Here is a 14895-nt window from a genome sequence, read left to right as displayed (position 1 = left end):
TTTCTATGAATAGTTGGTGATTTAGAACGCGTTTATGCATTCTTCCAACAACGGCCGGACGCGAGAGGTAAACCAGGATATTCAACTATGCAAAAATGCACGACGGCAATTCGTCAACTATCATACAGGACTACGAGCGACGCCATAGAAGAGTATTTACAAATGTCGAAGACAGTGGCTCATGAGGCGCTTCACACATTCTGCGAATGTGAGTATTATTATTCTAATTATTTATTTCAAAACCGTAACATTTTGAGTATGAATTTTATAAAATTTGATAAACTTAGGTATTCCCCAACTATATCATAAAAAATATTTGAGGAAGCCGACTTAAAGCGACGTACAAAAAATATACGAGGTGCATCAACAAAGACACGGTTTTCCCTGGATGCTTGGTAGCCTTGATTGCACGCACTGGGAATGGGAAGCCTATCCTGTTGCTTGGCAAGGTCAATATCATTGGGGTGATCATGATGGCCCAACAGTTGTTCTTGCGGCGGCTGCATTATTTGATCTTTGGATATGGCATGCGTTTTTTGGGATGCCCGGTGCAAACAATGATGTAGCTATGTGTGACATTCGTCAATTTTTGATTCGTATTTGTATTTGTAAACCCGAACCGTTGGGTCGTTTGGTTATTTCGTCATGATTATTAACAAAGTATTCCCGACATTTATGTTCAAATGTTCGTTCATTTATTACTACATTCCATTACTTATGAAATCTTGAGGCTTATCGATAACCCGCTTAAACGCGTAAATAATCCAAAACTGAAAACTATATAATTTAATTATAAAGTTTAGGGTTAAAAGTGTAAACTTTAAAAACCTATTATTAACTTAAAAGAGATTTAAATTCCATTTAATAAGTTTATTAAACTTCAGGGGCAAATAGTGTAACATTTTTATTTAAATTATATTAAAATACTAAACCCTACCCGCCCCCCTCCTTGCCCCGTTTTTCCGGCCGCCGTTGCCGGTGGCGGCGCCGCGCCGATGTCCAAACCCCCTTAAAACACAATTTTTTACAAAATAATTATATAAAAATGTTTCTCCATTAATATAAAACGATATACGACCAATTAATTGCGTTTATTCACCGCAGAATAACACGTAATCGTCGCCGGAATTTATGGAATTCACCATTAATCAAATCAACGCATATATGCTCCTCATCATAGTATAAATAGGTGCCTAACATTCAAACCAACTTGCTCATTCTCTCCAATCCCCCTCTAATACACTGATTTGTCTGTAATTAGGAGCCCTTCTTAGTTTTACGATGAAGCTCTTGTTCTCCATCAAACAAACACTTTTTAAGGTAATTAATATATGCAAAATAACGAGTTTGATACGAGAAACAAAACCCCTAACTTTATTTGATCGTACATGGAACGAATTCTTCAATTGGAAATCTTGGGTTTCCAATTGAAGAAGACGATTTGAATAAGTGCTTATATTTAATAATAATCATGTCATAACGAATGTTCCATGAAGCTCAGTTGGTTATGACTGTGTGTTGTAAACCATCAGACCTGGGTCAAGCAATATGTGTTTGTTTTTTTTAGTGTTGAATATTCATAAACAGTTAATGTATTTAATTAATAAAAACCAAACCTAAATGGATGCCTTCCCCTAGAGCAGCTGGTTAATACTTGGAACTCGTAACATGGAGATCCGGGTTCGAAACTCGGGTCAAACATCATTTTTTTTATATTATTATTGTTATTATTAATTTATATTATATTAACTTGATTAATCATTTTAAAATCAAAATAAATTTATAAAAACCTTTTTAAGTTAAATAAAAATTATGTAAATTAACTATAAAATATATCTCACCTTTTTTATATTTAAAAACCAAGTCTCTCGTTTTCATAAACCGTTATAAAAAAATCGCTTATTAAACGTAATATAAACTATAATTTACTAAGAATCGTTCGTTAAAGCAATAACTTTATTTTCGACTTATAATCAATAGTTCAAGCTTTTCGAACATTTAAACTTCGTTTTCTCACCATTAAAGTGCTTAAATCATATTATTAACCAAATTTCCGTTAAAACTTAAATGATAATATTATAATTAAAGAATACATAATAACATGAAATATCCAATAAAAACACAATCCCGTAAGGGCATCGATTGATTCTTGTTTTTATCTATTTTAGTTGGTATTGATCACACGCTTCAGCTTTCGTGACATATTCGGTTGTTGCATTCTTCAACGCTTACAAGCCTCTTTTATTACCTTATTCATAAGGTGAGTTTTTTACCACCCATTTTTAATGTTTTAATGTTTTGGGGTAACATATGTATCCTTATAAAAATTCAAGCATTGTTTTTGCTATTACAAACTACAATTTGTATATGGACTTGTGTGCTACTTGTATTACTTGCACGAATATCACTTGCATGATTAGGAAGCCTCATTAAGTATGATCATACGCCCCCCTTTGCACTCCGGTCCATTTGTATCGAGTGGAAAAGGGCCTCATTATCCAAGTACGTTGGTTGTTACCAATTGGAAATGACCTTACTTGCACGATTACCCAAGTACGTTGGTTGTTACCAACTGGAAAGGGCTTACTTGCTCGTTTATCACTTGTCCATGAGTTGTACGGTTTTTATGTATGTATTTAAAACTGTGGAAATCACCGGCTATTTATAGCTGACTTGATTTTATACATATGTTACAGGTACCGTGATTAGAGGATGAAAGACTAGAAGACGCTTAGAATACCTAGGGTATTTAAATAAAAGAACTATTGTTATGGTTATGTTTGGTTTGAACTTGTATTGTTACTTTTAAACTTGTGTTACTTGGCTTATTAATGAATTAATGTTATTATGGTCACCAAATAGTGTCACGTGTGTTTGAACAATCTGTACGTCACACCCGGGCGTTTCCGCTTAAGCTGGGGTATTACACTGTGATTAATGCATCCCCTACTTTTGACCGCCTCACAGACGGAGTCTCACCCGACACCTCATTTTCCACAAACGATGTCAACTATGAATACGGATATTATCTAGTCGACGGTATTTATCCGGAGTGGGCCACGTTGGTTCTTAGCTTTACGTGCCTGACTGACAAAAACGTCAGTATTTCAAGAAAAAACACGAGTCGGCAAGAAAAGACATCGAAAGGGCATTCGGTGTATTAAAGAAATGTTGGTCTATCATTAAACAACCAGCTTGTTTTCTACAAATGGATAAGTTAAGAAACATAATGTACACTTACATTATCTTGCATAAAATGATATTGGAGGACTTGGGTAGAGCAATTTGCCAAGGCGAGTACAACGATGAGCCAGAGCCGATCTGTACACTAAACGAAGATGAGAAACTTGCTAGTTTATTAAAAACACGAAAAAGGGAAACGAATTTCAGCCTTCGATCGGATTTGGTTGAACATCTTTGGAGTAATATGCAAGATGACGGCGAGGAAGACGACTAAAAATAGCTTTAATTTTTTTATATGTTTTTTTATTTAATTTATTTTGTATTTTAGTATTATTGTATTATATATTATTGTATTGGTTTTTTTGTTTTATAAAAAAAAGAAAAAAGAAAAAATGTTGGGCTTCGAAGCCCCCTCACCATAGAGGGGCATTATGCCTTGGGGCTTTGATGCCCCCCAGTGCCCACGTGGCGCTGACGTGGCACTGTGGAGGGGCTTCGAAGCCCCCCACCATAGCACACAGCCTTAAGGCTATTGTAGTGGACGACTATAAAATATGGACGATTTTTGATATGTGACGCCACGTCAGCAAATGGGTGATTTTATTTTATGGGTGTAGTGGTGTTGTAGCCAAAAATCGTCCCCAAAACTTGTCATTGGTCCATTTAAATTAAAATAATAATTGTTTTTAACCTAAACCCGGCGACAAATCTATGTTGCCCCCTCACTATCACTTAGGGGGCGATGTTGTTGCCCCTTATTTGCCCTAAAATCCTTTTAACTTATCGTCCAGGACTAACAAACTTACCAAATTACCCACATTCACTCTAGTTAATAGTGTAGCATACGAAGATCCATTTCCCAGGGTGAGGCTAACCAATGTTTAGGTTTTTGTTAGAGATGCTTAGTCATATGTTATTAAGCTAAGAGAGGTCAACTAGTAAGTCTATATATTGTAAAAATCATGACTGGGCTTAAAAGCCCCCAACATCATACATGTAATGCACGTGTTTTAAAGGAGAGAGCTTCAAAATATTAAAACCCCGGTAAGGGAGAGGATTGGTGGGGTCATCTTTTCACACACACACACGGTAATGGGGCCTTAAGGTTAAAGCTCCATTACCTTCACATGATATAAGAATTTAACTTTAGCTTTAAAGTCTTTTCACAACACATAACCTAATATTAGTGCAGGATCTCTTAGGGCTATGTTATCGATGATAATTAGGAGTTATAGACATAACTTTAATGTGACGGTTCTCTTAAAAAATACGGACGATATAAATTTAGAGTATTGAAATTCATCACTGGATTTATCATCTAATATTGTTCCATCTGGTGTTGACTAAACATTGGATAAAAGCCCTGCTAAAGCTGTCTGAGCCTGTTGTGATTCAGGTGAGCGGAAGCTTCAACGAGTTTCTTTTTATTTTTTGGTTTTGAAAATGTAAAATAACAACATAAATTAAAAAGATATTTACAAAATAAAAGATAAAAGTTACATACTAGTTTTATTATAAAAAAACAACCGAAACTTATATAAATTAAAAATTATATAAAAAACCCTAATTTTATACTAGTTTTATAAAAAAACAACCCAAACAATACAAATTATAGTAAACATAATATATAAAAACATAAAATAGAAAAAAAACTAATAAAGCTCAAATCTATAGTCCAATACACTAAGCTTTCCAAACAAAAAAAGGCCACCTAAAATTAGATCACATCCTGTTCTTGTTTTCTAAATAAATAAATTAAACTCAACATCAAACACATCCCGCTACCAACGGTTCTCTCTCTCACTCGTGACTACTAGCCCCTGGCACTTCATTGATAAATAAATCAATCAAACTCAACATCGAGCACATCCTCACTTTCAACGGTTATCTCCCTCACTTGTGGCCGCTATCCCCCTCACGCTTCATCGATAGTGTCCCTCTCACTGATACCCGTTGTGGTGTCGCGACCAACATAGCAAGGGATGGAAGCTAGCGCCCCTTGTTTGTTGGCCACAGGCCCACAACAGTTAGTCTAACTCTTTAAATAATTAGGTCACAGATAATCAATTTATAATTTTACATGTCAATTTAGTTGAATTTATTTTATTCCATAAACTATTTCTTAACTTTTTTTAATCATTTAAGAATGAGTACTTTATTATTTATAAAACTAAAATTTACCCTTGGTATTATTTAAGTTTATCATTTAAATGCTTTTTATTACCAATGTAAACCGTCTCATGACCTGACTTATTGATATAAATATAAAATTTTAAGTAGAGGTTAAATGAATAAACAATTCTTTTATATATTTAATCTGTAGTTTACACAATTTCTCTCTATTGATACATGATTGATTGATGAATGATCCTAGCTGATCCTAGTATGGGTTATTAACAATAACAAACATGACATAATCAAAGACAACTATCATAAAATCACCATTTTGCTAAGAATCAGACGTAAAGGTAAAATTAAATTATGATTTGTGCTTTTAAACTTTACCAAATTATGGATTGAGATATTTAAAACGTTCGTTTTCACTTGCTGCTCTTTCTATGACAAAGTGCCTCACTTTTTTTACCCTTTTGATAAACAACCATCCATTTCATCAGTTAAATGACAGCACGGGCTAGTCATGTGATGGGTGAATAGGTAGTTTCCACCCCTTCAAATACCAAAATACAAAGAATTAAAATTTAAAGATTAATATATAAATAATAGGCGCACACCACCTCAATGGCGGAGCCACATTCTTTCCACCGGGTTCGGCCGAACCCGGTGTTTTTTCGGTTTTATATATAACCTATAGTGTCAAATTAACGAACGAACCCATTCTTTTTCGGCGAACGAACCCAATACCATTCTAAAAGAATATATTCGAACCTTGTTTGTGAAAAATTTACTTATATTCTTTTAGTAATGAATATTCTTTTTATAAAATACAAAAAGCTTTTAGAAAAACTATAAATTTTATTAACAAACATCATATATGGGCTAATAATAATCCATATATAGATTATTAAAAACCCAAAATTACTCATAAAATGGGTCAATAAGCCCAACCCAATTAACATTTTTAAACATATTATCTAAATAATAAATAAACAAACAAACAAAAACATCGGTCATTGCTTCAGCAACCAATCGACCTCTTTCTATCGACCAAACGATCATTGTCTCATCGCCTTTGCCGGTTCGCCTCAAGGTTTCAACGATCGCCAACAACCAATATCCATTGGTCTATCGTTTCTGAAATGTTTTTTTTCAATGAAGTATGTGAAGACGAATTTGCGTAATTATTTGGGTGACAATTATATGAATGATACTTGTATTTGTTATATTAAAAATAAGTTTTTTTTAAAGTAATGATTGAAGATATCGTTTTCAAAACATATAAGCGCGTAGAGAATAATTATGATATTTAATATCTTTTAATTTAATATGACTTTGTATTTTATTGATTGTTAAAGATATAATTTTGTTATGATAGTGATATTGTATTTTATTTATCGGACCCAATGATCGACCCGACCCGACCCATTCAGGTCTGAAAACTTTGACGCTGGAAAACAATCAACCGCCAAAAAATTTCCAAACCCATAAGAAAAAATTCCTGGCTCCGCCACTACACCACCTTATCACTTCGTCTCACTAACCCCACCCACCCTCACCCGTAACCATCGTCCATCCCCCTCTTGCTACATTCTCTTTCTGCGCATGTCTCTCTCCCCTTCGTCAAGAAGCACCACCTCCGCCTACACCATCATTGCCGGAAACACCATCGCCGCCACTGAAAACACCATACTTGCCACCAATTATACCTGAGTTGCTTTAGTGGAGACACTAGAGAAGATAATCGGAATCAGATGAGTGATGGTCTCTATAAGAGTTATTTTATAAGTTATAAGACTGAGTTTAATAGCTAACTCCACACATTTCGCTACATAAAGGTGATGTGTTAGTCACTTTTTAGTTAAACCATGCCACATATTCTAAGACTAGCATGGACGCATGTGGGTACCACTAACACCGGTAGCGGTAACGCTGCCACTGGGGGGGCGCTAGTGGCTGGTGGCCTAAGTATTTCATAATTAACAAGTAGTTCCAAAAATAAATATATAACATAAGAAGCCTATAGAAATATGGTATTTGTTTTGAGGGACAAAAATTGACACAATTTATTGATACATCACTTTCTTTCCCATGTGATTTTGGTGGCATCTCTCGAAGGAAGTGTCTCATCCCATTAATAACCCTTTTGGATTGCCCACTTCACTCTTTTCATTTCTTCATTACATTACATACCCAAATGCTATCTTCAATTGCAACAAAACCCTTAATTTTATCTTCAAGAATTTGATTTTCATTTATCTTCAAGAATTTGATTTTCAGCTAAACAAAAGGTACAGTTTCTTTCTTTAGACTACACTGATTATGTAACTGAACACTAATCCCATAGAGCCAAGATTGCATACCCCATTATTAACTTTTTAGTTTTATGCACACCAAGTGTTCGACCAAAGTCCTGTGAGACTCCCCAGTTAAAAATCCATACATTTGGTTCATGTAAACCAAAATGAGAGCTTCAAGTAGTGTAGGGCTTGGTTTAAGTCTTATTTTTGGGTGTCTTTTACTAGCTCTTGTTGCTGAGCTTTATTATCTTTTATGGTGGAAGAAAACAGTAACCAACAGAGACATGATTCAACAAAGTTACATGTTTTGTTGGAAAAAGCCCTCATCTTTGACCTCTACTGGTCTAACCACAGACACACAAGTTCATGAACCACAAGCATCATCACTTTATCACCAACATCATCATCATCATCCAAACATATGGTTCAGACCATTTGGTCAAGAACAAGAAGTTAATGTTCATGACACCATTGTTGACTCAGAACAATTTGTCCCACCAAGGTTCTTGTTCACTATTAAGGAAGAAACAAAAGAGGATCTTGAATCAGAAGATGTTAGTAAAATAGAGTCAAGAAGGATGAGTGATGTGATTTCATTGGATACTCCATTTTTTACACCACTTGCTTCACCTCCATATTTCACTCCACCTATAACTCCTGGTGATTATTCATACAGAACTTTTAGTCCTCTGTTTCAGTTATCAAGTGATTTGGAGTTCAATAGAATTCGGGCTTCACCGCCTCCCAAGTTCAAGTTTTTGAGAGATGCTGAAGATAAACTTCAAAGAAAGATGGTGAAAGGATTTGAAACTGATGATGATAATGATGATGATGTCATCAAGGATGAAGAAACTGGTTAATATATGGTAATTGGAATTCTTATTTGTGCAAAAATTATTCGAGCTGAGGGTCAAACCGGAAGCAGCCTCTCTATTCCTACGGGGTAAAGGTAAAGCTGTCTACATCTTACCCTCATCAGACCCTGCCATAGCTACTGGTGGGATTTACTGAGTACTATGACGGTGATTTGTGCAAAAATTATAGTTTCTTTATTGAGCTTTTAGTCTAACAAAACTCCAGTTACTTGTTTGTTAATTGTAATATGTTGTTTACTTAAAGTTTCATCTTAAAAGAAGCCCATATGAATTGTTCAGTTGTTTTGTTATGACACTTATGAAAGTACCTTTAATGCCCTTTATCTGTATGTATGTTCATATCATATTGAAGCATTTGTGTGCATACTGCAATGTATTGATTTCCTTGAAAGGTTATTTATTGCATAGCCTTTTATTATTTATTTGTTTACTTCAGTCACTTTTTACATATAAAAAGATTCAGTTGCTTTTAACATTAAACACTTGTAAAGCAGCATCCTGAGGTGGGGGACAACATTCTCCATCAGAGTGCAAGTCAAGGTGAAGGTGGGGGTGGGGGCATGGAAATTGGAAGTAGTTCTTTGTTTCTATTGAAATCTTAGTGTTTTCTTGAGTTGTCATGATGTGCTTTATTACTTGTGTAATCTAATCACTTGCACTCTCTTCATTGTTATAATTATTTTGCTTGAAATAAATGCAATAGTACTGGCATTACTATAGAGAATTAACACCTGCTGATTTTCTCTGACCTTAAGATGTTTTTATCAGCAATACTGATACTTTGTGAATAACTATGCAATATGTGAAGCTATGGTCACGTATGCATTTACACTTGTGTATCTTACTCTATTCTCAAGTTGTCATTAAAATACATGTTATTTTATACATAAGCTCATGCTAAAGTGATCCTTTTTTGATATTAGTGTGCTCAAGCCTTTTGATAAATTGTTTACAATGGATTGCTGTGTTTCTCCATGGTTACAAGGTGCAGCACGAGGACAACGGTGTGGGTTGGTTGAATTCACCACCACCTTATGTTGAGCACAAACGGGTCATATGCCACCCTACTTTATGTCTAGGTGCAATGACCACTTGTGCTCTGACTTTTGCTAGTTGAGAACAGGCTTGTAAACGAACCGAGCGAACATGAACAAGGGCATGCTTGTGTTCGTGTTCTTGTTTGTTCATTTAACTTTAAACGAACGCGAACGCGAAAACTTAATCGGACAAATATTTGTGTTAATCTTTGTTAGCTTAAAAAATGAACATGTTCGTGTTTGTTTTCATTTAAAATCTAAACGCAGAGTTCACGAACATATATGAACAAAGATACACAAAAATAAATGAACATATTTGAACAAACGTAAATGAACACAAACAAACATGAACGTACATAATTGAACACACTTAAATGAACACAAACGAACAACTATAAAACCATTAAGCAGATGACTCATCCAGATAATATTTAATTATTTTCAATTAATTGTAAACGGACATAAATAAACGGACAAACACGAACATAAATGCCAAATGGATGAACAAAACATGTGTTCATGTTCGTTCGTTTATTTAATAAACCAACTTCCTCCCCGGATGGTTCACTTAAAGTATACTGAACGTTCGGTTCGTTTACATACCTAGTTAGGAACATTGCACAACTTGCAAAACCATTAACAACAATTGATGTTGTGACATTAAAGACTTTCGTATGTTAAGATAACCACCACTTAACAAAACTAGACGTACATTAACAATTCTCGTTGAATGTTTAAATGAGTTATGAGTTAGTGGCACTTGTTGCTTAAACTTCATGCCTTGAATATCAAACCTTATGTGAAGAAAAAGGAACCCGAGCGAATCTGAGGTGTGTATATACTCAATCTTATTGAAAAGTAGACACATGAGTATGGCTTCAGGTATCTCATAAGTATAGGCGTAATCAGCATGTGGCATCATGACAAAATTGAGCTTGTTTTCCTATTTTGTCTAAGGTTAAAGCTATATATGTTAGTTAGTTATAAAAATATGTTCAATTTAAGCTTCTTGTATCGTTTAGTTATTTTCATGTAATAATTATAAGTTTTTATTATGTGAGGTGTAATTATAGAGGGGGGACCATAATCAGAAAGTAGTTGATAGTTCAGGGACATATGTACAATTTATCACTTAACGAAGACAAATGCACAAAGACAGAATACATGGGGGCACCATGACAGTAGATAGATAATGACCATTGGATCATTAACCCCACTAGATCTTGTTCACACTCTGTTGCAATCCAAGTCTTTGTCTTCTAATTCCTTTTTAAGGATTTTAGGTTTTACTAATTATATTTGTATCATCATTTTAATCACAAGAAGTAACTTTAATGGTTATATATCAAGTAACATTAATGTTTCAATATTTATTTATTCAGATAATTAAACTTTATGAAACAATAAAAAATTAACTCCTTTTAACCCAATAAGCTTTATTAATCATGAAATTAAAACAATTACTCCTCCTATCTTATTAGCTACCCTTTCTAAAGAAAATAAAATCCAAAATGTGATCTAAAAACAAACCGAATTTCTTCAAACAAAAACAACTTAATCAACTTCCTCAATCTTTGGTCCAGCACCGCCGGCGCCCCCTCCACCAGCCGAAGGGGCTCCAGCACTAGCGGCACCGGCATCTGGGACGCCGCCACCGCCCTGATACATCTTCGCGATAATTGGATTACAAATCCCCTCTAATTCCTTCATTTTATCCTCAAACTCATCCACCTCACCTAACTGATTTGCATCTAACCAATTGATAGTTTGCTCAATTGCATCCTCCATCTTCTTTTTATCCGCGGCCGCAATCTTTTCCGACACTTTTTCGTCGCTAATGGTGTTCCTCATGTTATAAGCATAGTTCTCCAAACTATTCTTAGACTCCACTTTCTTCTTATGCTCTTCATCTTCAGCCTTGTATTTCTCAGCTTCTTGTACCATTTTCTCAATATCTTCCTTTGATAATCTCCCCTTATCATTAGTAATTGTTATCTTATTCTTCTTCCCGCCAACTTTATCTTCGGCCGAAACATTCAAAATACCATTTGCATCGATATCAAAACAAACGGTAATTTGAGGCACCCCACGAGGGGCGGGTGGAATGCCCGAAAGCTCAAATTTCCCTAGCAAATTGTTGTCACGGGTTCGGGTTCTTTCCCCTTCATAAACTTGAATCAAAACACCGGGTTGATTATCCGAATAAGTTGAGAAAACTTGCTCTTTTTTTTTTGGGATTGTTGTGTTTCTTTGAATTAAAATTGTCATGACCCCGCCAGCTGTCTCTAAACCTAGAGACAGCGGGGGGTGACATCTAAAAGTAACAAATCTTGTACCTTTTCGTTTCCTTCACCACTTAAGATGGCGGCTTGCACTGCGGCACCATAGCCAACCGCCTCATCGGGATTGATGCTTTTGCAAAGCTCTTTCCCGTTAAAGAAATCTTGTAACAAGTTTTGTACTTTCGGGATACGCGTAGACCCGCCCACGAGTACGATTTCGTGAACCGACTTCTTGTCCATTTTCGCGTCTCTCAAACATTTCTCAACCGGGTCCATACATTTTCTAAAAAGATCCATGTTAAGTTCTTCAAACCGTGCACGAGTAATTGTCGTGTAGAAATCGACGCCTTCGTACAACGAGTCAATCTCGATAGTGGTTTGAGCGGTGGACGAAAGGGTCCGTTTAGCCCGCTCACACGCGGTTCTTAACCGCCTCAACGCTCTCGGGCTCCCATTAATATCCTTTTTGTGTTTTCTCTTAAACTCTTGAACAAAATGATTTACCATTCTGTTATCAAAGTCCTCACCTCCAAGATGCGTGTCGCCCGCGGTCGATTTCACTTCAAATATCCCCTCTTCGATCGTTAAAATCGACACATCAAACGTACCACCACCAAGGTCGAATATAAGCACGTTTTTCTCACCTACACTCGAGGCTTTCTTGTCTAAACCATAAGCAATCGCGGCTGCAGTCGGCTCGTTTATTATACGCATCACGTTTAAACCCGCAATGACACCGGCATCTTTTGTGGCTTGTCTTTGCGAGTCATTGAAATATGCAGGGACCGTAACGACTGCGTTTTTGACAGCGGACCCCACGAAAGCTTCGGCGATCTCTCGCATTTTGGTGAGTACCATTGAAGAAATCTCCTCAGCTGAAAACTGTTTGTCTTCACCTTTGTAAGAGACTCCAATCATCGGTTTTTCTGCTGGACCCGAACTGACCTTGAATGGCCATAGCTTCATGTCGTCTTGTACGGATGCGTCACTGAATCTTCGACCGATCAGTCGCTTTGCATCTGGTTTCTCGAGTCAAAATAATATTTCAGATCAATCAACACATAACCGGATTAAAACGGTATATAAAACAAATGAGTATCACCAACAGAAAATTATTGAGGAGTTACCGACAGATCACGAAATCCGAGAAACGTACAAATAATTTTTATTTTCGTCGGATAAATTACCATCACGGACAAATCCCGCGAAATAAAAGAAAAGGTAGTTTTAACAATTTTGTTTCATAAATGACTGAACACGAACATCGAACCAAAATAACCGAAACTAAACAAAAACCACATTTTGATTTTATGTTATGTTAAAATCCGAATTTTCTGGGGTTTTGATTTGCTTAAACTGAAAAACCGAACCATAATAACTAAACCGAAAATATTTGAGGCCCAGATGTTAAGTAATTTATAAGAATTTATAAAATAGTTTAATAAAAATATTTTAGGCTTAATTGTTATGTAATTTAACATTATTTAATAAATAGTATAATCCACAAATTTTAGCTCCAAATGTACCCTAAAATCCTTAACTAACTAAAAGATTTAGCCTCAGATGCATTAATTTATTAATTTGGGTTGCTTGTATTTTTCCAAAACAATTTCTAAGCCAAAATTGTAAAATCGAAAAAACTGAAACCAAACCGTAACAAAAAAAAAAAAAACACCCAAACCGATGGTATTAGAAACACAAAAAAACAAAAATTCTATGTTTTGTTTGGCTTGAGCCCATAAGTTCATAACCGACCCATGCACGTCCTAGTGACAGAATCCAAAACTCAAATGCCATCGGTTATATGTTGCTAGTAAGATTACATACGATCATATAATAATGTTAATCAATCATAGTGTATTAACTCATAAACGTACCGAAGACAGTGTTCATAGGATTCATGGCCACTTGATTCTTAGCAGCATCACCAATAAGACGCTCGCCGTCTGTAAACGCAACATAAGATGGAGTCGTTCTGTTCCCTTGATCGTTAGCAATGATCTCAACACGGTCATGCTGCCATACTCCGACACACGAGTACGTCGTACCTAAATCGATTCCGATCGCCGGACCTTCACCTTTCCCCGCCATACTCAAACCAAATTCACGTATAGAATTTAGACCCGATAAAATATGCAGAACAAGTTTACGTACTTTTGCTAATTAGCTTGGCACGAGTCAGTTGATGTGGAGCCAAGATAAATGTTTATAGTGTTGTAAGAGTTATTCTCAGCCGTTGATTAAAGTTACTTGATTTGATAAACCGAGTCCTTCGTTTGGAATTTGACGAGTGAAATTAGGGAATAGTTAGTTCTTAGCCCCTAAACTTTTGTGACTGTAATTGCATAAAATATCAACTCTATTGTACGTGTTTAATTTTACTTTTTTTACAGTGTATACTTTACTTATCCTGTAAAACTAGATGGGTGCGCGCATGATGCAGCAGGAAACGCAGACTTGGTAATCGCGTAACAAGTTTATGGGTGTTCATTGTTTGGTTTGAAACCGTAAAACTGTTCAAGCCGATCATTGGTTTGATTTCACGGTTAACTTTTTTTTCTCTAGCTTTTAGCCAGTCGTTTTCATTGTAACATCTCGGAAATTTTGGACTAAACTGGACAAGATATTGAAATAAAAGGTTAAAAATGAAAATTCGAATTCAAGACCCAGCACGCTACATGACGGATCAAAGAGAGATCCATCGCGATACGCGATGGATGTTTCACAAGATACGAGACAGGATGGGTTCACGCTACACGATGGACCAAGTCCATGGCCATCGCGATACGCGACATGTTCTCCACAATCAACGGACACGTTGGGAACCACGTGACAACACGTGACACGATCTGACAGGCCACGTAGCAAGCCTATGATGACGAGGCAAGGATATTTGCCCTACGTAGCGCTACGGGACGAAATTTCCTAAAAGTTGGGGATACTGTAACATTCGTCAATTTCGAACCCGAAAACCAGGACCGTTTATTTTTTTATTTGATTTTATTCGGATCTTCGTTATTAAATGTTATTAAATACAATGATGACTTTTTATTGTATTCATGCCATCTCTTACAAGAGCTTATATTGTTTTAATTAAATTCAC

The 14895-nt window shown here is 35.8% G+C and overlaps 1 protein-coding gene and 1 pseudogene across 2 annotated transcripts; one reads left to right on the top strand and one right to left on the bottom strand.

Moving 5' to 3' along the window:
* The first annotated feature begins 7703 nt into the window (after positions 1–7703).
* LOC143563267 (uncharacterized) lies at positions 7704–8480 on the top strand. The gene has a single exon (XM_077050850.1). It carries the CDS (start codon positions 7763–7765, stop codon positions 8456–8458), a length of 696 nt encoding a protein of 231 aa, XP_076906965.1. The 5' UTR covers positions 7704–7762; the 3' UTR covers positions 8459–8480.
* A 2584-nt stretch (positions 8481–11064) lies between these two features.
* Positions 11065–13906, bottom strand: LOC143563266 (heat shock 70 kDa protein 4-like; annotated as a pseudogene). The gene is made up of 2 exons (XR_013140637.1): positions 13670–13906; positions 11065–12811 (listed from the first exon to the last, which is right to left on the bottom strand). The product of XR_013140637.1 is annotated as a heat shock 70 kDa protein 4-like (transcript).
* Between the last annotated feature and the right edge of the window lie 989 nt (positions 13907–14895).

Source organism: Bidens hawaiensis, unplaced genomic scaffold (assembly GCF_021521415.1).
Source record: "Bidens hawaiensis isolate Kalapana, Puna unplaced genomic scaffold, B.hawaiensis_p1.1 tig00021347_1, whole genome shotgun sequence".
Taxonomy (NCBI): Eukaryota; Viridiplantae; Streptophyta; class Magnoliopsida; order Asterales; family Asteraceae; genus Bidens; species Bidens hawaiensis.
This window is presented reverse-complemented; position numbering and strand designations above follow the sequence as displayed.

Excerpts from the sequence above, each read along its gene's own strand:
- LOC143563267 (XM_077050850.1), top strand. The coding sequence starts at position 7,763 with ATGAGAGCTTCAAGTAGTGTAGGGCTTGGTTTAAGTCTTATTTTTGGG.